Consider the following 23,332-nt stretch of genomic DNA (forward strand, 5'->3'; position numbering starts at 1 on the left):
TAATCTCTCAATGTCATGCCTTGTACTAAACCAAGCATACTTTTAACATGTGTGATCATTATTTTTCATCCCAAGTACTTAACCTGTTTAATTATTATAACTGTGATTAAAACACAAAGCTCAGTGCTATTAAATGTTAGAGAAAGTCTTTTAATTTTGATCTCTCATTTGCTTTTGAATGGCACCATCCCATTCTTGCTCCAGCCGAATGTTTAAATGGTTTAGCTTCTAAGGAGTCATGTTCCCGTAATCTTTTTCTATAATCTTTAGCAAAAGTTTTTTTTTTTTTTTTTGTAAGACTTTTTATTTTATTTTATTTTGATACTTGCTGCTTTTGTCTCTGTTTTTTTTTTTTTTTTTTTTTAACATTTTAATCTTCTTGTACCCAATCAAATCAGGGCTTTTTTATTTTTTATTTATTTATTTATTTTTGAAAGCCAATTACCATAGACTTTTTTTGATCATTCAAATTGCCATATGGCTTCTCCTAGGTGTCTCCAAAGTGCACTTTAGTATTGTTTACTATGGCAGACTGTTCAAGTCCTGACACATTGTGCAAGGGAAAATTAAAAATATATTTCTGGGACACATCTTTACACATCCCTTTCGACTTGTATTTTTAATGTAATGTTATGTATTGTAATGTTAATATTTAATGTATTGTAAAGGCCCTTAACTAAAGGTCTGAACCTATCTTTTTAACATCCATAACAGACAACAAAAGAACCCTTTATAATTAAATTATTAGGCTAATTATCTTTAGGCTCTTTATTACTATCAGCCTGTACAGAGAACATTGTTGTAGATATATTGTGGAGCACCTAGTATTAGTCAGCACTTGAGCGAAGTTGTGGCGATGTCTTTCTTGACGTGGTGTCGTATAAAGGATTGATGAATATTCCCAAAGAGGTGACCTTTATTTTTTCTGTATGACCGTTCTCAATCACAGAGCTCCATGATGTTGTGTGAAATCCTTCTCTCATCGCTATGGTTCCTGTTTGTTATCTTCTGGGTTGAGACAATAAGTGTGTGGCTGTTTCTGTCCATGTTTTACCAGGACCGGGCATTCTATCACTGGGGAGATGGGTAAGCTTTGTTTTTATTAAAACTGACTTAGAAATAATGAGAGTAAAGAGAAAGTAAAAATTAAAGATAAAATATTGTCACTTATTTGGCTAAAACAGAAGTCCTCCACCTCTGCAGTGTCTATTATGGAGACACTGTTTTGTTTTCTTGGGAATCATCATTTTTTTCATCTATTAATTTTATTCTACAGGGTGTTTGCAGATGATCCTGGACAGATGATATATATGTTGAGCAGGTATGAACTATAACGGAAGTTTCTATTATTTTGTTTTAAACAATGAGCTGTGTGTATGTGTATTCAATCTCTTGAGTTCTTGTCTCATTGCCCAGAGTTGACAACCCTGTGGAGACAGAGATTCAGACCTGAGGCAGAAAAAGATCAAGAAATCTACTGGGACGACTCCTGACACAGGGCTGTCATAGTCATGTGACTGAGAAACATATGATGAAAGGCAGTTACAGTTTTTCTTTTGCAGTGCCTCTCACGGATGTGCACAGCCACCTTTAATGATAGCAAGTGAAGAAGTGCAACTTGATTGAAAGCAGAGTTGAGATGTAGTTGATTTGCCTAATGCTTTCCACCTCTGCAGATTTATACTTTTAAGATTTTAAGGGAACAGAATGAATGTAAGAGAAACTCATCAGCTCGGTGCATCTTTATTTTACATCTTTACTCCACTTTAAAGTTAACTAGTTAGGCATATCAAATTTATTAACAAATATCACTTCGTTGGTGTATGTTTGATGAAACAACTTTTAACAATAAACTATTTTTGGAATATTGGATGGGATGCAGCAGCGCGCTAGGTTGTAGAAAAGAGTATAAAAAATGTATATTTTGGCAAGAATTTCTATTTTTCTTGCTTGGCACTCTCACAAATGCAGTGGATGGTGTTTGAGTTATGAGATACATGAGCAAACCAGGAAGAATTTCTACCTTGTCGATTAACTCGGGATTTTACCAGAGCTTTCAGCTTTCAGTTGTGGCCTTTTTTGCGTCTGGATTTTGTTCTGTTGTCATGTATTTTTCCACTGATAAAATAGATCTCATATTGATGTCTTATGATTATAACTGGGACTATACATTAGCTGATTTAAAGAGAAAAACATCCAGTATGGACTGCAAACATGTCAGTGGATTTTTTGTTAGTTAAAATACCCTCCAAAACAATAACAAAGATTATGTGTGTGTATAAAGGGATGAGTACACTTTCCAAACATTTACCCTCTGGAAGTATCTGAGATTATATAACCATCAGGCATTTTATTTTATTTTATTTTATTTTACTTTTTATAGTTGTTATAAAAAATTTAATGGCTCTCTTTGTAACTAAGACAAGGAACGTATGTGTTGTATCAATGTACAAAATAAATCAAATGAATTCAAGTTTTTGATCCGAAATTCATTGACCCTCTCACTCCAGGACAGCAGGGGGCGCTCATAGTGAAGCTAACCCTTTTTTTCGATTAGTGGGTCCGCTCCTTTACTATCAGCCTGGTGATGACCTGGTAACGAGCGGCGGAGGGGTTAGCCTCTTAAATGGAGGGGTGATCGTTAACCGGTTTAAAGAGACCCTGCCATTTAAAGAAACCTTAATCTTTTAGGGCGATCATAAAAATAATAAAGCTGATTATAAAGCCATAATTTTGTACATATTTCTTTTAAGTTTTCTGCAAAGTGCAACAATGTCCATTGGAGGTCTCTTAAATAAGGAAAATTAGTTGGATTGGGACAGAATTTTTGCTAAGGCAGCTAAAACTACTCATAAAATCAGCAGAAGTTGTTTTATTCCACTAATTTGTAACAAAAAGGGGGCGTTCTCGACGAGTACGCCGTCGGATCTGAGCGGATCGTCCCACTGACGCCATCGCTGATCGCCACTAGAGTGAAAACTCCGTCCAGCCCACACGCCGCAGTCCCGGACAGTAAATGGTGCAGACCTACTGACTCGCGTCGGGTCAACATCCCGTTCTTGCTACGTGAATACAAGTGTGGAATCTTTAATTGTGTGGGGAGTTAGTGTGTTTTGTATGTCACGCAAAGCGGAAAGTTGCGGTAAACTTCAGACGGATTTGTGTTGATTACCTGTGAAAGCAAATAGTTTTGTTTTCAGTTGTGAGCAGTTTCTTGTAAATATGGCTCCAACGATTCAGACACAAGCTCAACGGGAGGAAGGCCACAGGTACGATCAAAACTGCATTTCCAATAACGTTTTCCCAAAAGAGTTGTATACAAGGGTTAATTTGTGTTATTGTAAAATCAGCCACGAGTTGTTCTTTTTAAATAGTCAGTGCCCAGTTTGCTGCAGTGTGTTTAACATTAGCAAGCCTGGCTATTAGCTAACTAGCTAAAACAAACAAGCTAACAGCACAAGCTAACTTGTGCATATGTTTGCTAATACATTTCCGTACACGCATATAATGCTTATATGTTTAATTTTGCTTGTGGAAATGTATTACTTATATTATGCAAAATAATTTAAAGTTTGAGAAGATTAATTACTTGACTAAAATGTCTTAGAGTCTAATGAGAGATGGTAGCACAACATGACAAATGACTGTTTTCTATTTCAGTAGGCCTTCATCTCACAGAACTGTACCAGAGAGGTAAATAGATTTGGTTTCCTTAAATTAGCTGCTATCTGTATTAATTAAAAGTGTGTCTTAAATATGTGAACCTAAACTGAAACTACATTTGTGCCCATGACAGGTCAGGAATTGTCTGTAGAGTGAAGTACTGCAACAGCTTGCCTGACATCCCTTTCGATCCCAAATTCATCACATATCCGTTTGATCAGCACAGGTATTCATTACTCAGCTTTCTTGCCATTTCATCACAGTATGATGTTACAATATAAAATAGTATTTTACAACAGATGTAAATATTTGTAAATATGGGTACACTTGCACATATAGGATGATTAAATTCTTTGCTGTTGCCTGTGTTGGAGTTTTCCTTCTGTGCTTTGATATTGTTTATTAAGAACATATAAACAAAACAACAAAACACTACCATAACCCCCATTGTATTCTATTGTACAGATTGTGTTGGACAAGGATTTCTGTTATGCATGAATTGTCCATTCATGTTGCTTTCATTGCCGCAAACTCTTTGAAAATTAGCTTGAGTATTGTTTTCACATTTATGTTAGTAACATACAGCTGACTCTGTTGTGGCAGGTTTGTACAATATAAAGCCACTTCTCTGGAGAAACAGCACAAACATGAACTCCTGACTGAGCCAGACCTCGGGGTAACCATTGATCTCATTAACCCAGACACCTACCGCATAGACCCTAACAGTAAGTCTGGTTGTGACATCATGCCACAGCTAATTCTTAAGACTGTAATATTCCAAAAAAGCATTTTATATAGAAGTAATTATACACAGAACCCATATTTTATTATGTACCTTTTAGTAATGTTGGATCCTGCTGATGAAAAACTGTTGGAAGAGGACATTCAGGCTCCATCCAGTTCCAAGAGGTAAAGCTGTTAAATGTGTGCCTATTTTTTGTTATATTAATTGTAAATAAAAAGTAATAATACAAAATAAAAAAAAAATCTTCTTTTCTTTAAAAGGTCCCAACAACATGCCAAAGTCGTGCCATGGATGAGAAAAACAGAATACATCTCCACAGAGTTTAATAGATATGGTGTATCTAACGAGAAAGTGGAGGTCAAGTAAGTTTGAAAAGGACTACCATGACATTTTGTTAAAGAACAGGGGCATTGGCATATGTATATGTACATACTGTATATTTTTGTGTTTAAGCCTGAGTTGTTTATTTTTTTAGGATTGGTGTATCTGTCAAACAGCAATTTACAGAAGAAGAGATCTACAAGGATAGAGACAGTCAGATTTCTGCTATTGAGAAAACATTTGAGGATGCACAGAAATCGGTGAGTGAACTTATTGTTAGGCACAAAGGCATGACAACTAGTTTCCAATTTTTTTTACGCAAACAAACTGGAAATGGACAACAGTCTCGTGTTTGTGGAACTATTTAAAGTGGCCCTCTGCAAATTTGATTTTGATAAAACAAAATGGAAAATGTCATGGTGAATATGCATCATTCTGTATTTATTTATTTGTTTGCTTATTTGTCTATTTAAAATAAATGAGATGGTGGTTGTTTGTCATTTACAGATCGCACAGCACTACAGTAAACCCAGAGTCACACCTGTGGAAATACTGCCAGTGTTCCCTGACTTTAAGGTAATCTCAATATTTAAAATAGGATGTTAATAATTTTTATTGTATTTAGCAAATGATTAGATGAATTCATATTGGATGGCAAAAACAGTTTTGTAATGACTGAAAACAAAAGTGTAAATGCAAAAATACTATTGGTTTAAAAAAAAAAAAAACTTATGTGGATTTGAGCAGCAATGCTTTAAACATTTTTTTTCTTTCTTTTTCCTCAGATGTGGATCAACCCATGTGCTCAGGTCATCTTTGACTCTGATCCTGCTCCCAAAGACATATCAGGCCCAGCAGGAGTGGAAATGATGTCTCAAGCCATGATCAGGTGCAGATGTTGTGTTTTAATATTGATTAATTTATTTTTTTCCAAAGACATAATTTTACTATTTTTTTTTATAATACAGAGGAATGATGGATGAGGAAGGAAATCAGTTTGTGGCTTACTTCCTGCCCAATGAGGACACACTTCACAAGCGAAAGAGAGACCTCGAGGAGGGCGTGGATTACATGCCAGAGGATGTGTAAGTGAAAGTATCAAGAGATCATGTTTATGTTTTTCTCTCTTCTGGTTTTTGCAAACTTGGACACAATAAATAACATTGAAGTCATCATCCTGTGGGAACTTTTATATTCTCTTTTCTGTGTTTTAGGTATGATTACAAGATTGCAAGGGAATATAACTGGAATGTAAAGAACAAAGCCAGCAAGGGTTATGAGGAGAACTACTTCTTTATCTTCAGAGATGGAGATGGCGTTTACTACAATGAGCTGGAAACAAGGTGAAATTTTGTTGGAATAATTATTTATTGTAATGTAGTAGGAGGAAATGCAACTTCAGTGGGGATATTTTTAACTGTTTTATTTAAACAAAAACATTTAATTTTTTTTTCCTATTTTTATTTTTTTTTTATTTGAGGTTAGAAATTTTGCTAAGGAAGTGGAAGGAGCAGCAGGACATGTTCCAGCTCTAGTGGAGTTCTGTTTACAGCTTTTATTTTGACCTGTAGGGTGCGCTTGAGCAAGAGAAGAGCCAAGGCTGGAGCCCAATCCACCACCAATGCTGTGCTGGTGTGCAAGCACAGGGACATGAATGAGAAGGAGCTGGAAGCTCAGGTGAGTGCACTGCTTTGGAGTGTCGTCTAATTATTTGGAGCACATAATTATTTAGACACGCATCGTCCGCCTCCTTTCTGCACAGTAATTTTCTGTTTAAAGGAAAAATTTTAGTTCCGATTATTGAATGAGGATCATGTTTCTATACTGATTATATTTCTTTTGGAACTAAACATTGTTTTATCAAATGATTTTGAATTAAGTTTGTAAAATCGTTAAAATGCAAGTAGTTACTTTGCCACACATTCCCGCTACTGAACAAAAGGATGCAAGACTATAAATCCTAGAAACATTTATTTTGCATGATATACATATTCCGTGCAACATAACTGAAAGAAGAAAACTCAACATAAAACCCTTTTGTCATTCCTCAGCAGTTTTTGTATTGATCACTGTTTCTTCTCATTGTGATTATCAGGAGGCACGTAAAGCTCAGTTGGAGAACCATGAGCCAGAAGATGAGGAAGAAGACATGGACATGGACAAAGACATGCAGGATTCTGGTTAGTTAATAGTCTTTAACTCTGCAATCTATTCAGCTGAATCAGCTGAACTCTTAACGAGATGTGTAAATTGTTTTTCTCCAGGTGATGAGAAGGAGAAGGGCAGCGGCAGCGAGGCAGAGAACTCTGGTAGTGAATCTGAGAGGGAAGCTGAAGATCAGGAACAAAGCGGAGAAGATGAAGAGGAGGAAGAACATGGAGGGAAAAGGCAGAGGAAGGCGAGCGGCAGCGGTAGTGAGAGTGGAGAAGAGAGGACCAGAGAAATGCGAGACGAGGAAGAGATCTTCGGCAGTGACGATGACAGTGATGACGAGCCCAAGAATTCAGCCAGGAGCAGCGGAGAGGAGGGCAGCGACAGTGAGGATGAAGGGCGGAACAGAAGAGCCAGCAGGAGTCGCAGTGCCTCTCCGGCACACAGCGACCGCAGCAGTGACCATTCAGAGACCCACGCTCAAAGTGGGAGTGGCAGTGAGAGAGGCTCAGACTCCAGTGATGCCAGTGACAGTGAATAAGCTGCAGCCTGGGCAGGACGGTGAGGACCACCTGTCTCACCTGCATACTCAGCTCCAGTCACAGCCCTTATATCCTGTCATTGAGCCAGTTGGCATAGTCTGGGGCTGTAGCTTCTATGTATGTATGTATGTATGTATGTATGTATGTATGTGAGGTGCCCTTTGTGTTTTGGACTGGATAAATTTCCATTTAAATTTTATTTGTGGATTTAAATCTTGCACCAGTAGCTGTTCATCATTCCTTGTTCTTTTTGCTTTTGACATACCACCACGGCACAGCTTTTAAAACTGTTAATAAATTACATCTGACATGTGGTCAAAGACTATTGTTTTGATTTTCAGTTTGGAATTTTAACTCCACAGTGATGTGTTACTGTGGCTTCACAGCAAGAAGGTTCTTGTTTGTACCGTGGTTAGGGCCTTTCTTTGTGGAGTTTGCATATTCCCTCCAGGTTCTCTGCCTTCCACCCATAGACCAAAATATATGCATGTTGGGTCAATTGGTGATTCTAACTTGGCTATAGGAGTGAGTGTGCTTTTTTCTTGGCTCTGTCCTGACCCTGCAACCTGTCTAGTGTGCAGCCCACCTCTTGGAGCTGGGATAGGCTCCAGCTCCCCTGAAATTCAGACTTCTGATTGGGGCAGAGAAGAATGGAAAGGTTTACTGCTAAAATTACTTTATTGAATAACGCCATTTAGAATAAATCAATAACAGACAACTGAAAATGAAAGTGATAGTCATGTTTTACAATGTTTTGAAGATGCATGTTCAACGAAAAAATGAGAGCTGGTTCTTCAGCCATTCTTCTGTCAAGTCATCAGCATTTCTTGTTTCGAAGACCTGCAAAGTGAGTCATGGTAATATTTAAAATAATGGGATTAAAAATTGAGAAGTTAATAAATATTCATTTCAATGAGTTGACACTGCTATTCCATAACTTCACTAGATTATATTTGGTGGTCAATAAGAATCAGCTGCCTGACCTGTGTATACAAATAACCTGCTGCACAAGTTACCAGTATACTTACACATGATTAGGCTTTGGTCCATATTTAAGATTGTTCCCAATCCACAAAATCAAGTCTGTTTAAAATGTAAAGTTTCTAAATGTTTCAAGCTAATTTAATTTATTTTACTAAATGATATTGAGACAATTCTTCAGCATGCTGCTGTAAAAGGTCTATTAAAGGTATATTTACCTTTGTGAGCTCTGCAGCCTGGACCAGTCGATTCTTGCTGCCTGCGTACATCATCTGCTGCTCTGGCTTACACCCTGTTAAAATGAAATGGAAAACTTCTCTGGTGGTATTTGATCAGACATGCATTAATATAAAAATCATATCCAACCTCCATCGTGATGAGAAATAAATGAAGTAGATCTCGAATAATCATCTTAGTTCATTTGGAAAAGAGATTTTCTACACATTCAAAAACCAACAATTAAAAAACAAAATATAAGTTGGATGCAAATAAGTAGTCATGTGATGTGAATTAACCAATAAGTTATGTATTTATTTATTTGTGTTTGTATTTGTAGAATAAAGATTTGTGGATTTCTTTCTCTCACTTTCAGAGAAGTACAAGAGTATTTTTTTAAGTTAATCTGAGCTTTTTTTTTTTTTTAATAAAAACACAATTTTGAATGCAGTAAAGGTTTCACTATCATAAACTGTGAAAATACTGCCAGCAAGTGGTGCTAAGAGGAAATTAAAGTGAGGGGTTGGTGCAGAAAATGGAAGAAACACCATTAAAGGTATTTTAAGGTCTTATGTTGGATTTGGAGCCGTGTAAAGTGGTGGTTGCAGCCTATGCCATCTGTTGCACACTAAATAGTAAGACACTGTTTATAGGGAAAAAAAGAAAAAAAAAAACTGCCTACATTAACAAATTTCCACCAGGTTATGCTTCTGGTGCTCGAGGCATTGGATTTATAAAAAAAAAAAAATTAAAGATCTGATTAATAAGGCATTTCTAAACAAAGTGTTCACTCTATAAATTTAAAGCAAAGGCTTGGATTTTCCAGCAGGACAACTTCCTGAGGTGCACATCCAACTACACAAAAGAATGGCTCAAAAGGAAAAGATGCTCTGCACAATAAATTTTGACTTATATGCAGGAAGTTCAAATGTGCCATTACAACAAGGACTCTTGCAAATTTAAGAAGTTTCTATACATATCAATATAAGGGTGACAAAAACTGAATGCAAACAGGTGTGAGAAGCTTCTAGATGGCTGAAAGAAGCATCCACAGGCTGTTCTTGTTCCCAAAGGTTTGCAAACTAATTGTGAAAAAATGCCAATACTTGTCTTTGGTACATTTTGAATTTACATTTTTATTTCACTTTATTAAACATAATTTTTTGTTGTTCAATGTTGTTCAACAACATCAATAACCAACCACAAAATAAAATCTTTTACTTTATTTTTTTTTCTTTAAAATATGTATGTGCAAATTCAGGATTGCCAGTAATATATAAATAGGACTGAAAGTAAGTGTTAACTACTTACCCATTGGACTGGAGAAAATGAAGCAGAGGGGGTAAGACACCCTTCCATCTGAATGGACATATTTGTAGCTGTAGACAATGTATGTATACTGTTGTCAAGGAAACTGAACCTTTTGAGAATTGAAACTCATTTTTTCTCCTTTTACTCTGTGTATTTGAGCAGCAGGTTAGCACTGCTGCCTAATTGCAAGAAGTTTCTGGGTTTTTAATCTTGGCTGGAGCCTGTCTTTGTTTAATTTGCATGTTTTTTCTGTGGATTTACTCTTGGCAAAAAATAGTGAGGGGTTGTTTCTACATTGTCCGCTGAAATAAGCACCAGGTACAAGGACCTTTGATGATGCAGCTGTAGCAAATGGATGGATGGATATATCAGACATTCAGTTAGGATATCTGGGTTGGCGCTCTGGAAGCTCATCTCTGAGGTCATCCAGGGAGATGTCCTGGAAGGCAATGGTGAGTATAAATTGCTTTCAAAGCAATATGATTCCCCCAACACAAACACACAAGAATATATTAAACTTAACTTACCTCAAATTCCTCTTCAAGGATAACAAGTTGTTTCTCCATGTCTATTTTCACTGAGAAAGATCAGTTATTATTTAGGCTCTGTTTTATATTTCTTCATGCAATTAAATTTGTTTGGGATTTGAACTTTAAATGGCAATATGCAAATAACTGAGACATCCATTAGCAGTATGTGATACTTACTTAGTATTGCAGCATTGTTGGTCTCTTTTCGAAATCTAAACTTTTTCAGTTTTTCTTTCAGACTTTCATCCACTTCACACACAACCAGAGAGCTTGACTGTCAAGATATGCCAAAAATATGTATATATCTTAGATAAACTGTCACTTTGTAAAATGCTTGTGTGCTTCTGTTACAAAAGAAACAAACTATTCTAAAGGCTAGAAATAAAAATAAAGATCCCTTACTTTTGTTCAGATGTAAAGGGCTTTCTATCTTACATGGATGCATTAAAATTTTATAGTTCTATTTTGACACATTGAGGACAGGAAATGTTTTGCAGCAGTATGCAAGAATGTAGTTTCCTGTTTGAAAGAGCAAGGGGGATGGTTGAATTGCATCACGAGAGTTAAGTAAAATAAATATGCATAAATATAAACAAATACATAACAGTTTAGAAAATTTAGTAAATCTCAAGAGAAGTCATTACATTAGCTTCACTTACCATTTTTAGAGGATTTGCGTCTACCTTTGTGTCTTCAGGGGGACGTCGACTTGCTGAGACAGTTGTGACAGGCGAATGCTTCTCTCACTTTGTCAAGAGATCCTCCTTTAGATGGCCAGGAGGAGGGCAGACACACAGCTCGAGCATGTGTCAGGGCTGTTTCCTCTTTTCACTAATGCAAAATGACAACATTGTGAAACTCAGCTGTGTCTTTTGAAAAACAATTATCTGTTATATTTTAGTATATCTTAAATTTATTAAGAATTAGGGATCATACCAAACTGTTATATTTTCAAAATCAACATATGGTTTCTGTCACTATCATTGTGTTGGTATAGGTTACTTTCACTTCCCATGTATCATGCGGATGTGGACATCAGAGAAACTTGCAAATGTAGAAACTGCAGTCAAATACTTTCATAAAGCAGATGCAAAAGAAAATATTCTTAAAAAGTAAGGTGTCACACCAAATGCTAATGTATTTATTTTAACTTTCACAAAAGGTGTTGATCATGCGATGTCTGTTGGTTGCATTTTTTTTTACTTTCCTACTTCCCTATTTGTTAATTTCTTTAATCCTTATTTATATACTTATTTTATTAATTTTAATTTATTATTTCACTGTTAATATGTGGATATATGTAAAACTGTGAGCTGCTAGACAATATGAATTTCCCCACCCATCTGCTTTGATATCTCCATTTAAGCCAGTCCATAGAAATTTCTGCAGCTAGAGGAAGACAGAACTGCTTCAAGACTTAAGAATAATAATATAATGCAGTTTAGTCTTTTATTTCACATTGGAAGATATCCTACATTTGTTTCACATCAGGCCACATAACACAATAAGTATTCCAACAGTTCAGGTTTAGAAAAGCGAGCATCACTTAAGGGCCTATATTTATGCTTGTTTGGTAAATATTAAAGAGAATTTACGCGGATAAATACTTATGCAGCATTACGAAGATAAGGTTTCTCCGCATCAAAGGAAACTGTTCATAGGATGTCCTTTCGGTTTTCCCCCCATATAATCATATTCATATTGTCAACTTATACGACAAGCTACAACTGACTGTGAAGGGAATTTCTATGAGTGGAATTGTGGGTGGAACAGCACAATACGTACGTCAATACGTATGACGATTTGCCCACGTCCTACGTCAACTCAAAATCGAAGTGGATTTCTCTAGGCGTACACTCCTTATTTTCTGTATTCCAGTCAACATTGTTGTACATAGTTCTTTAACATTGTATGTTTAAAGCAACAGAGGCATAGCGCTGAAAAGGAATATACTTAAGGAATACTACTTATGTGATGAAAATCTCTTTCTTCCAGCTAAGCTATCGTAACTGCATCTGTTAGCAAAACTTGCTAGCGAAGAATCTAGCGTTAGCTTCTAGCTCTCCCCACTCTACCGTCGAGCAAGCTATGCATTAGCAACTTAGCCTGTCTCGCTAACCAGTGACAACTGATAAAAGGTAAACAGCAAACCTTTTGAGTCCATGTATTATTAATCGCTGTGCACGAATCTTCGACTTGTTATTTGGCATGACATGTTAATGGTAGAAAGTGTGTTTTAACTATCCCTTTTGCAATGCAATCAGTGGAGTACGAAACGATGGAAGGTGTAGCAATAGCGACAACGAAAAACAATACAAATCCTGAGCCCCTCATTACAGACTAGGCCGACCAAGCTAACCGCTATCTAATGCTTATCTGCTGTTTGTAATGTTAGACTATTTCAGTTTAATAAAACGAGCAATATTTAATACAAATCAGCAACAGCCTACTGACCAGTTGTTTTGTTTTTTTTAGGCTTTTGTTTTATTTATTTATTTTTATTTGTTATTTTTCCCCAGTGTATATTGCCGATTATAATGTTAAATAAACCACCGTTTGCCGTGTAAGGGAGTTAGCAGTTTTGACATGTAATGCTAACGTTACCCTTGCTGGTTAGTGATAATACAGTATGTCGATCAACTGCATTTTAAAATTCCGATAGACACACAGAGCTCCTATCAACGTTGTTCTCCGGATAACAGCCTAGTTTTACGCTTACCTATCGACATTATGTATTTGAATTATTATCTTTAGAGTTACCACTTTGGTACACCTTTTGTGAATGTATGCGCCTTTGTCATGATTATGACACAACATCTTGAGCAATGCTGAGTTAATTCTGCTTATATTTCTCATACATTGCTTTGAACCTTTAAGATGCATTAAACAAAATAGTTCTCTAGCATCAGTTTTAAGTTGCATTACTTATTAGTAATTATTTGTGTATCTTAATAGATTGTTTTCCTCCTTACATTGTTTAAGAAAATGTACCTTGCTGTTGTTTATGTTCTTTCATGATAATATCAGTAAACCATTTTCTGTTCAGTTTTTCACTTACTGAGGTTTAGGATCTGTATCGTTGTGATTGTTTTCAATTTATGGGGAGAAAACCCTCTCTCTCCGTATGATGACTGCAATTTCTATTGAAAAAATGTATACATTTAATGTCAGATTTCTTATCTTTATAATATAAACATCTTTTGTGTGTTGATAAATTCAGTAAAACCTTAACAGTGAAACAAATTTGTTATGGATTTACGCTTAATTATTCACTATTATCTAAAAAAATTATGTAGACATTTAATGAATTGTCATCTAAGAATTTTTTGCTTTCTTCTTCTTCATTTAATAGGGCCCAGATGACGTGATCCCGAACATGCCAGAGTAAAAAGAGTTTTTCCAGTTTGTGACTGCTACATTTGATACACACTTTAGGCTTCAAGACATATTCCCAAAAGTCCATGCGCCAATCCTCTCTGCAGTTCCTCCAATACTTGAACCATGTGAGGGCCCCTCGGTCAAGTCTGAGGGGAACCCAGGACTGTTGAAAAGATAACCCCGCTGTGCGGGGCTGGACTCATCCTGTCTCTGTTTGAGAGAACAGTCTAATCAGAAGCCCCCATACCCATCCACACATTTTTGTTCTCCTTACCGAGGAGACACGCCATGATGTTCCGAGACCAGGTAGGTATCCTCACAGATTGGTTCAAAGGCTGGAATGAGTGTGAACAGACGGTGGCACTCTTATCCCTCCTGAAGAGGGTGTCCCGCACTCAGGCACGCTTCTTACACATCTGCCTTGAGCACTGGCTGGCAGACTGCACAGAAATCCACATCCTTGAAGCTGAGGCCAACAATGCAGGTATATACTAGTTTAAGTTTCATTATTTGTTATTGATTATTTATAATGCACTGATAGTATTTTCCCTGAATTTAGAAATGTTATTAGATAGGCAATAAAAGATTAATGTCTGGAAAAATGCTATTTCCCCTTTTCTCATTAGCAATTGTCAGCCAGTGGCATCAGGAGCCAAAAGAGAAAGTGGTGTCCTTGCTGCTATCCCATTTGCCTCTGCTGCAGCCACGTAATGGCGAGGCCAAATGTGAGTACATGAAGCTGCTACAGAAGGTATTGAGTCACACTATTGAGAGTAGCCTGTTTGTGGAAGAAAGTAGACAGCTGCTCTCCTACGCACTCATCCACCCTGCCACCACACTGGATGACCGCACCTCACTGGCCATGTGGCTAAACCACCTGGAGGAGCACCTATCCGGTGGTTATGCTCCTCGGGCACCATCCAGCCCATACCACCCACGTCAAGGCTCAGATGAATGGCCAAATTCTGCTGAGGCTCTTGACCCAGCAAATGCATGGCACGACAAGTCCCCTTCATCCAGCACATCACCTGCAGGCCAGAATGGACACATGCCTTTCCCAGGCGGGATGACATCACCTATTAACAGCAATAATACAGGTAATGTTTATCGTCTCTTACTTTTGATTTGGGGAAGAAAGGGAAAAAAAACATGGTTAAGTTGTAACATCAGGGTTTCCGCTTCATGTAAATGATCATAGCGCACTGCCACAGTGCCATGGGGGGGCACTATATATATTCTGGGAAGTGTGCATTTAGTTAAATATTTACTGCTTTTTACAAAAGAGTTGTGGTGTGGCCGTTCCTCATCCATGGATTGTTCTGTTGCCAGGTTTGGGCGGGCAAATACAACCTAGCCCTCTGAAGAAGTCCATGTCCATTATTCCTCCCAGTCCCCAGGCTTGTGGCTCTGAGTGGGTAAACCAGGATGAAACAGGAGCACGACAAAACCTTATTTCAACAGATCATGCACCCCTTTCACCCCAGAGCAGTGTAGCTTCTTCAGGCAGTGAACAGACGGAAGAGCAGGGCTCCACTCGTAACACTTTCCAAGAGGATGGCAGTGGCATGAAAGGTCAGAGTTCATTACTAAACCAAACCAAGCCCCCAGTGTTGTGCACATCCAACAACTGTAGTGATGTGAGCCATATTACATAATTTTTTGTGCTAACATTTTCTTTTTTTGGTAGATGTCCCTGCTTGGTTGAAGAGTCTCCGCCTTCATAAATATGCATCATTATTCTCACAGATGACCTATGAAGAAATGATGATTCTTACAGAGCAGCATCTGGAGTCTCAGGTGTTTAAATCTCTTTGTTACCATCACTGGGCCCAGGCTTTGATTTTTCAACAGGCCATCTTTTTGTATCCTTAAACCTGATGATATATCAGCTCTCAATGAGGCATGAAATTAAATGATGAACCCTACAGTTGTATTGTACTAGTCAACATAATGCAAATGGTGTTTTTTTTTTTTTTTTTTTTTGCCTCTGCCCCATGGCTTTAATGAAACAGATGATAATTTGGTTTGTTATTTAGTAACTATGTAAATTGGCCCATGTTCCCAAAAGAAATTACTTCTCACATCATCTTATTTCCTCTCTTTCCTTTTTAGAATGTCACTAAAGGAGCACGGCATAAAATTGCCTTGAGTATCCAGAAGCTGAGAGAGAGGCAGAGTGTACTCAAATCTTTAGAAAAGGTAATTCAGATGATGATCTTCTTACGATTAAAAAAAAAAAAAAGAGATGCAACATTGTATTTTTCTCTGATTACCTTTCACTGGTGCTGATTAAAAAAAAAAAAAACAACACGTGTGTTCTCGATGATCATGTGAAACTTGAGTTGGCTCTGTTGGGAAAACCCCATTCTGCTTGTTGGCATAGAAACAGACAGAGCAAGACTGGAAGGGATTCAGTCTACTCTGGAAGCATGCATAAAGGTTTTCAGATAAAAAAAATCTTCTGCTCTACTTACATCATTGTCTTCACTCTCGATACTTTACTTTTATCAATGACTAAAGCAGCATGTGCTACTGATGTTGTCTGCTCTTGGCAGGATATTTTAGAAGGGGGAAACCTTCGCAATGCCCTCCAGGAGCTTCAGCAGATCATTATCACACCCATTAAGGGCTACAGTCCACTTAGTGCAGCACAGCCAGCTTCAGACACTGCTGCTTCGTCAGATGTCACAAAAACAGGAACAGATAAAGAGTCATCTTCAGAGGGCTTCCAATCCCACAACCCACCCCAATGTGATGGCGACTCCTCAGCCACACCCATCTCAGACGGAGACATTGCTGGACAGTTCACTCGTGTCATGGGTAAAGGTAAGAATATGATTCTTTTCCTTGCTCTTAAATTGAGACTTATTGTACACTGTATGATAAATTTGTTGTGTAATTTATTGCTATATGTTGAATGTTTATAAAGGTGCTCCCCAGGAGCCAGAATATGGCATCTCACTGCTTCTCTAGTCAATCTGAGATGAGTTGCAGAGGAAAATTTCCCAATTGGTATTAAAAAATTATGTTATTTTTACGGTGATGATGTCACTTAAATGACGGCTATCAGAACAGCAAAATTATGTAATAAAAGCTGTCTGAACTTTTATTTTCTCTTGACAGTTTTGAGAATACTACAGATAGAAACAAAGATATTTAACTGAACCATCAACACCTGCATGATTTTAACTTTCATCTACTCGCATCCTTCTATTTTAAATGGAACTTGTGGAAATAGATATATTATTTTTTTGTTTCAGTGTGCACCCAGCTGCTGGTGTCACGGCCAGATGAAGAAAATATCAGCTGTTACCTTCAGTTAATTGAGAAGTGTCTGTCACATGAGGTGAGAAGCTGTTGTTTTTTTTTTTGTGTGATTATGGCAGAGTAAGAGTCATGCACACTAATATTTTCTCCTTCAGCTTTGGTTACAACACACATTTACTATTTTATTGTTTCAGTAAATTTATTCAATTCCACATTTATTTCCGTCCAGAGTTTTTTTAAAAATCATTTTTAAGGAATATTTGATAATGAAAATTTGAGCTGCTGCATAAAGTGTTCTTCTGCAGCATATCCCAAAAGTTCTTAATTAGACTGATGTCAGGAATGTGGGTGTAAATCCATGAGTGTATATTTAGTCTCATACTCCCAGTTTGAGTCAATGAATCTTGGCATTGCCATCGTGGACTGTGCCTGTGTAATCAAAGAAGCAAAATTTATTAAAAACTTGATCGTTGGGTATTTCCAAGTAGTCAGTTGACCTAATTTTCTTTCCACACTAAATTGCTGCTGAGCCGAGGCCTGACCAGCTTTAGCAGCCCCAGATCATTTGCTTAGTTAAAACCAGAATAGGGTCCTTTTTATTTTGGCTACATAGTGTTTCTCTTCACGAGTGTGTATGTGTTTGTCCATTGCTGTAAGTTAAGGTTATTCCAGTACTTCAACACAAACACATTACTCTAGAACAGTGGTACCAAAGTTTTTTCCTCGAATTTATCCTGCAAAAAGGCTGAGTTCACCCCAGGAAGCCACCTGTGTATGTGCAAGGTAGGCAGTTTTATTCCAAAACACATCAGTCAGCTGTTTGAGTAGTTGTAGATTGTGCTTTTTGAGGAGGCCTTTTTTTTTCCTCAGCAATTCCATAATTGCACAAGCACTTATGGAAGCGACACAGTGTTGTTTAATACCCCTCTTCCTCACAGAGACTTTTGTTTATGCAGAAAGTTTTTTTTTTTTTAATTCAACAAGCGTACATCTAATTTTGACAACCATAGCACAACCATAGCACCATAACACAGCATAGTACACCTCCAGTTATTTCTTTTGCCTCTGATCTTTTTTGCCTCTGATTATGGGGCGTGGATTCCAGGCTGGTTACCAACAACACTTATTATGAAAGAAAAAAATTATGATTAAAAACTGTATGCTCCCCCCCAAACTGAAGTGAATAATTTAACTTCCCATTTTCTTTGTAAAAATCATAATTCCAGAATAGTCTTCAAAAGCTTTAATCAATATTTTATGAAGCCTTTTTCTTCTTCCTCATTCTTTCTGTCAGGCTTTCACAGAAACTCACAAGAAAAGGCTGGTCTCCTGGAAGCAGCAGGTCCTCAAACTGCTGCGCCTGTTTCCTCGGAAAGCGATGCTGGACATGCCTGCGTACCGACAGAAAGGGTGAGGACTGCTGGCTTTCTCTTATCTTTGATCTCCCTTTAAAGTAATGTGGATGTCACATTAGCTTAATGTAAAAGTCTGCCTGCACTTATCTCTACTTTCTCTTACTTTTCTTCTCCTTCCTTTTTCACTTTTACTCCGTTTTACTAATTAAAATTATTATCCTCCTTGACATCCTTGAAGCATGACAGCTTCAGCAGCTGACAGATCTTTTCTGTTCTATTGATTTCTAATTTTTCTTCTTTTTTTTTGTTTTGCTTTTCAAGCTGGAACTATGGGTCAAACTCCCTCCCCACAGCAGGCTCTGTGAGTGGAGGTGTAGGACGGCGGGGCCAAAGGCAGTTTCAAATGACCCCTCGTGGACTCCCAGCCGGGCGCATTTGTCTTCCTACTGGAATGGGGGGAGCATCTCCACGCCATACACTCACTAATCCTGTGCTGGCGGGCCAGGGTAGACAAGTCAGTATTGCTGTCAGTGGATAGGTATTTTATTATGTATCTACAAAATGTGTTTGTGCAAACATAATACATAGAACAGGAATTTAATCTGTACATATCTGGGGATATAAAAGGCAGGGTCATGGTTTTTCTTACTTCATAGTTTTTATTGAATTATCAAAAGATAAGTAAACCACATCAACCGCACTAAACAAGTGACACTTATGTAAATGATCTTGTGTTTTCATCTGCAGAACTTGTGGTTTGCCAACCCTGGGGGCAGTAACAGCATGCCAAGTCAAAGTCGCAGCTCAGTGCAGCGGACCCACTCCCTCCCTGTCCACACATCCCCACAGACCATGCTCATGTTCCAGCAGCAAGGTATTGTACAAGGTCAAGCATATTTTTCATTAGCTTGGATTCATACACTCACCCACAGGGTATCTGCCCTTGTTCATATGTGAACATATCCCATTCTTTATCAATATGTAACCTCAGCTGTCTTTTTCTGTTTACTATGGAATAGAGATCATTTGGCGATGTCTTGCAAGCTGCACAACTTTTGTTGAAGCAGGAGCATTGCTGTGAATTGGTTGCATGCTCTGAAAGAAAAAAAAACAAATAAAAGAAACAGAACAAAATTTTATTTGCTCATTTATTTATTTATTTTATGTGATGCAGTTTACTTATAGTGATAGGGAAAAAATTAGATTTAAAGAAAAATAAAAGTATATCACAGCTGCATCCACATTAGACTAACAGTTAAACTAGGGTTGAAAGATTAATAATTTTTAAATCAAAATTGCAGTTTTAAACTTTGCAAATCCGAAGGAGAGCGATTTTTAATTTACAAGGCTCCCCTGATGCAGGTTTAAAACCTGCAGCGTCAACGGTTTTACAGATCCACTCGCTTCAGCTGTAATTCCTGTCATCCCTGTGCAACAGTCATTTGACCATCAGGTAACACACTCAGCTATGAAGTCAGGTTTCATTTTCAAAACCTTATCATGGCTAAAATACATTGACAAAAAATACTGAGGACAGAAAGCAGTTCAACTTCTTTTGAAATGAATAAAGACACTCTATTCTTAAAGTTCAGGTCTCAGATAAGGTGTTTGCATTGATAAAATCTGCAAAGAATATTGGATCCATTTTGAGCTGTAATGCAGAGATATTACCACAATTACAGGTAGATCCAGCTTGTTCAGCTGCATCTCTGTGATGGAAACTAAGTTCTCAGCATGTTTTCATCTTCACCTCCCTGGGAGTGTTAAAAAAAACAGATTGTTTTCTGCTTCTCAGGTTGCTGAAGTGACATATTTTCTGATATGCATTGTCTGCCGAATTAAAACGTGCTCACCATGTGTGGGTGCTTTGGGGTGGAACTCTGCCATGTGTAATCTAGAAAGCATGTAGAGAGAAGTGACATGCTGTGGTTTAAATAAAATTAATAACATGACTGTTTAGTTTTTAATATGAGGACAAAGTATAAACCTGTTCTATAGGGAAATGTAACTTTCAGGATTTAGTGTTTTGGCCACAGGTCACATCTTGCAGTTGGTAAGTGAAGCTGTTGATATCTCAACTCTAAATCCTTGCATCAGGATACAGAGCAGTTCATATTTTGATGTCCTGTCATATGGTAATATAAATATATTTCTCTATTAATGAACGAAAACTGTAATTTTAATAATTAAATTGTAATATTTGTCAAATAAAAACTATTTGATTTTTTCCCCCCCTCAAAATAGTTTAGTCCTAGTTTACACCCAACTTCCATATGCCTGGAGTATCAATCACCACCTGAGAACATATTCTGGTTTGTGAAGCTATGAAATATGAGCCCTTAATTCATGCTGACTAGAAATACTCTTGTAAAGGTCTTGCTAAGTTATATAGTCATTTGGGATATATAATATCCAATATTAATATTGTTGTTGTGGCTGATAACAAATATTTACTGATATAAATTACAGAAACAAGTATATTAAATGATCAAACTATGTAGTCTGTACTCTGAATACTCACTTTTGCATTTTGCTGTCTGTATTCTCAATATTACTATAATCCCTGATGTTCATGAGGGCTGAAGCTTTTTTTCCCCTATTCACCCCACAAAAGAATGCCAAGTTCCAGGTGCTGACTTGGAGATAAACCCCACGCTGGAGTCACTGTGCCTCAGTATGACGGAGCATGCCTTAGGGGGTAAGTATCCCTCACCAGCTTAGTACTAAATAGGCCACTACTTGGCAAACCTCATACAACTACACTTTGATATAATCCCCTGCTAATGAAGATTATATACTCATTGAAAGGAAGGCTGTAGAACACCTAATTCCCTCTTTGCAAACAAAGGCAATTACTTTCATTATTTAGATTTCATAAGTTATTCTTTTATATTCATGTTTAAAAGAGCTTGACTGATACTGGATTCTAAGGGTCATCACTGATTTTTAGGTCATTGTTTATTATGTAAGAAGATGTCCTTCCTGTACAAAGACAGCAGGCTATAATAATTTAAAAATTTCCACATATTTCCTAGAGGGGCTGCATATAAAATATTTGCATGAAATGGACAGATATATGGGGATTTAACCTATCAGAATTCACATTCACTATATGTACAGTATGCTCAAAATGTGTGCTTCATACTCATTTGTTAATATTACAGGTGTACACATAGTATGGATGTAAACATAGATAAGCGATCAGACTCATCTGCCATGGCTGATGTACTGACAACAAAACAACACTTAACAAGCAGAGCTTTTCCATCATCTCCTGCTACTCTAGTAGTTCAAGCTATGACAAAAACATTTTCACATTGAGAATCTCCTGCTGTCAAGTTCCTGTGTTTACAGACAGCCGGAGACTATGTCCAGACCAGCTTCTGAAGAAATTATGTTAATATGTGATTGGTTTGATTTAAGAATTGATTTGAGAAATAATTTGACGAGGTCAATGGTTTATTGTTTATTAACTTCTCACAGTGTATTTTCCAAAACTTTTAGCTACTCAAAGTCAGAATGATGTTAAACTCTGATACATTTTTGGCTGTACGTGTCACTGAGTGACACGAGAGAGTTTTCTTAAGTATCTTTTTCTAAATTTTTTTTTACTTTTTTAAATAGAAAACTTATATGTAAAATACTAATATGTTTGATAGACCTATATTACACCATAATGTAGTGGATGTTAACAATGACCTAATTTATATAATATTATTAATCTAATTGTAGACTCCACAAATTAAGTCTTGTTAATTTTATTAACAAGACTTAATTGGACCAAATGTATATAAAATATGTTTAATGGTTGAAATGCCTGACAGCTATGTAGTGAGTGTAAAGAACATTAATAGACCAACAGAAAGTGATATAATTCCAACAGAGTAGTTCTCCTGTAATAACAACACATGTGGTGGTACATTGTCTGATTTTGTGTTGTCTCTCTTTCAGATGGAACAGACCGGACATCAACAATATAAAAAAAGGAAGAGAGGAAAAAAAATACACTTCTGTTGAAGCCTGTTCAGTTCAGCACAAAGATATATGTATGCTTCAGAAAACCAGGCAAAGCAGTCACTACAATATGACAAAAAAAACTGTGTATATGTTCTCTAATATTTTTGTACTTTATTATATACAACTAAGTTTATTAAAAATGGAATACAGATGATTATTATATTGTAGAACAGAAAAAGGTTAACTGTACCCACTGTGCCATGTCACCTGCAGGACTGTGACATGATGTGCAGAGGCTCAGTTTACCACGATGAGAGGTGGATTGGTGCTGTCTTAAGGGGTTCTGCCCTGAATTGCTCTTCTTTTCCTGCTGCCTTGGAACAAGGCTTTCTATCCACAATACACTGATGGCCACAGCCCCCACACCACATAATTAGTAGATTTAGGGAATCTCCAGCCAGAAGTAAGGCACTTTTCTTAAATTAACATTGATATTAGGCACTAAGTTATAATTGGCCTCATGGTACACACACTGAAGTTCCACTTGTAGGCAGGTGTTGACTTCCTTGGCCATGCTTATCATATAAGCAGTGCAAGTCAGGACTTGTGTTGGCTGAAACTTGCATGGCTTTTCTTGTTTTTTGTTTTTTTTTTCTTCTTTTTTTCTTTCAGGAGAGCATAATTTTTGCGGCATTGTCAAGTAAGGGAGGACCAAAAGAATTGAAATAAAAGTTTCAAATGATTCAATTCAATTTTAGGCATACCTTTTGTCTGGGTTCACCCTGAACACAGTGAAAGTAGAAGCAACTGTCCTCTAAACTTCTACAAAGCCAAAGAGAAGCGTTGTGCGTTCGTTAATTTGAGAAAGATATTTGTAGTGAAATGCAGCAGAATGTTTTTTTTTTTTTTTTTATA

The 23,332-nt window shown here is 37.1% G+C and overlaps 3 protein-coding genes across 8 annotated transcripts; 2 read left to right on the forward strand and 1 right to left on the reverse strand.

Moving 5' to 3' along the window:
* The first annotated feature begins 2,972 nt into the window (after positions 1-2,972).
* paf1 (PAF1 homolog, Paf1/RNA polymerase II complex component) lies at positions 2,973-7,736 on the forward strand. 2 transcript variants are annotated; one of them, XM_041994837.1, is made up of 14 exons: positions 2,973-3,269; positions 3,664-3,693; positions 3,797-3,889; positions 4,267-4,388; positions 4,506-4,572; positions 4,669-4,770; positions 4,884-4,989; positions 5,237-5,305; positions 5,515-5,618; positions 5,698-5,814; positions 5,944-6,072; positions 6,301-6,406; positions 6,825-6,909; positions 6,994-7,736. In XM_041994837.1, exons 1-14 carry the CDS (start codon positions 3,223-3,225, stop codon positions 7,419-7,421), a joined length of 1,605 nt encoding a protein of 534 aa, XP_041850771.1. In that variant the 5' UTR covers positions 2,973-3,222; the 3' UTR covers positions 7,422-7,736. The 2 variants fall into 2 exon arrangements, with proteins under 2 accessions (XP_041850771.1, XP_041850769.1); XM_041994835.1 differs by having other exon boundaries at positions 2,974-3,269; positions 3,661-3,693.
* Positions 7,737-8,081: 345 nt separating this feature from the next.
* gmfg (glia maturation factor, gamma) lies at positions 8,082-11,280 on the reverse strand. Its single transcript, XM_041994838.1, has 7 exons — positions 11,120-11,280; positions 10,638-10,734; positions 10,458-10,507; positions 10,320-10,369; positions 9,931-10,013; positions 8,622-8,695; positions 8,082-8,262 (listed from the first exon to the last, which is right to left on the reverse strand). The coding sequence occupies exons 1-7, from the start codon at positions 11,120-11,122 to the stop codon at positions 8,191-8,193; spliced, it is 429 nt and encodes a 142-aa protein (XP_041850772.1). The 5' UTR covers positions 11,123-11,280; the 3' UTR covers positions 8,082-8,190.
* A 985-nt stretch (positions 11,281-12,265) lies between these two features.
* LOC121645992 (protein Smaug homolog 2) lies at positions 12,266-22,454 on the forward strand. 5 transcript variants are annotated; one of them, XM_041994833.1, is made up of 14 exons: positions 12,266-12,598; positions 13,813-14,144; positions 14,220-14,322; positions 14,465-14,935; positions 15,168-15,410; positions 15,526-15,635; positions 15,951-16,037; positions 16,394-16,664; positions 17,099-17,184; positions 18,400-18,515; positions 18,782-18,986; positions 19,208-19,346; positions 21,075-21,158; positions 22,412-22,454. In XM_041994833.1, the coding sequence occupies exons 2-14, from the start codon at positions 14,127-14,129 to the stop codon at positions 22,438-22,440; spliced, it is 1,962 nt and encodes a 653-aa protein (XP_041850767.1). In that variant the 5' UTR covers positions 12,266-12,598; positions 13,813-14,126; the 3' UTR covers positions 22,441-22,454. The 5 variants fall into 5 exon arrangements, with proteins under 5 accessions (XP_041850767.1, XP_041850763.1, XP_041850764.1 ...); XM_041994829.1 differs by having other exon boundaries at positions 13,813-14,322; XM_041994830.1 differs by having other exon boundaries at positions 13,813-14,322; positions 18,782-18,974.
* Positions 22,455-23,332: the final 878 nt, after the last annotated feature.

This window comes from Melanotaenia boesemani, chromosome 9 (genome assembly GCF_017639745.1).
Source record: "Melanotaenia boesemani isolate fMelBoe1 chromosome 9, fMelBoe1.pri, whole genome shotgun sequence".
Taxonomy (NCBI): domain Eukaryota; kingdom Metazoa; phylum Chordata; class Actinopteri; order Atheriniformes; family Melanotaeniidae; genus Melanotaenia; species Melanotaenia boesemani.

Coding starts and splice junctions, on each gene's coding strand:
- paf1 (XM_041994835.1), top strand. CDS start 3,223: ATGGCTCCAACGATTCAGACACAAGCTCAACGGGAGGAAGGCCACAG. Junction 3,270..3,660: donor CAACGGGAGGAAGGCCACAG/GTACGATCAAAA, acceptor TTTCTATTTCAG/TAGGCCTTCATCTCACAGAA. Junction 3,694..3,796: donor CACAGAACTGTACCAGAGAG/GTAAATAGATTT, acceptor TGCCCATGACAG/GTCAGGAATTGTCTGTAGAG.
- LOC121645992 (XM_041994829.1), top strand. CDS start 14,127: ATGATGTTCCGAGACCAGGTAGGTATCCTCACAGATTGGTTCAAAGGC. Junction 14,936..15,167: donor TATTAACAGCAATAATACAG/GTAATGTTTATC, acceptor TTCTGTTGCCAG/GTTTGGGCGGGCAAATACAA. Junction 19,347..21,074: donor GCAGCAAGGTATTGTACAAG/GTCAAGCATATT, acceptor ACCCCACAAAAG/AATGCCAAGTTCCAGGTGCT.
- gmfg (XM_041994838.1), bottom strand. Junction 10,508..10,637: donor CAACAATGCTGCAATACTAA/GTAAGTATCACA, acceptor GATCTTTCTCAG/TGAAAATAGACATGGAGAAA. Junction 8,263..8,621: donor AGGCTGCAGAGCTCACAAAG/GTAAATATACCT, acceptor CTCACTTTGCAG/GTCTTCGAAACAAGAAATGC.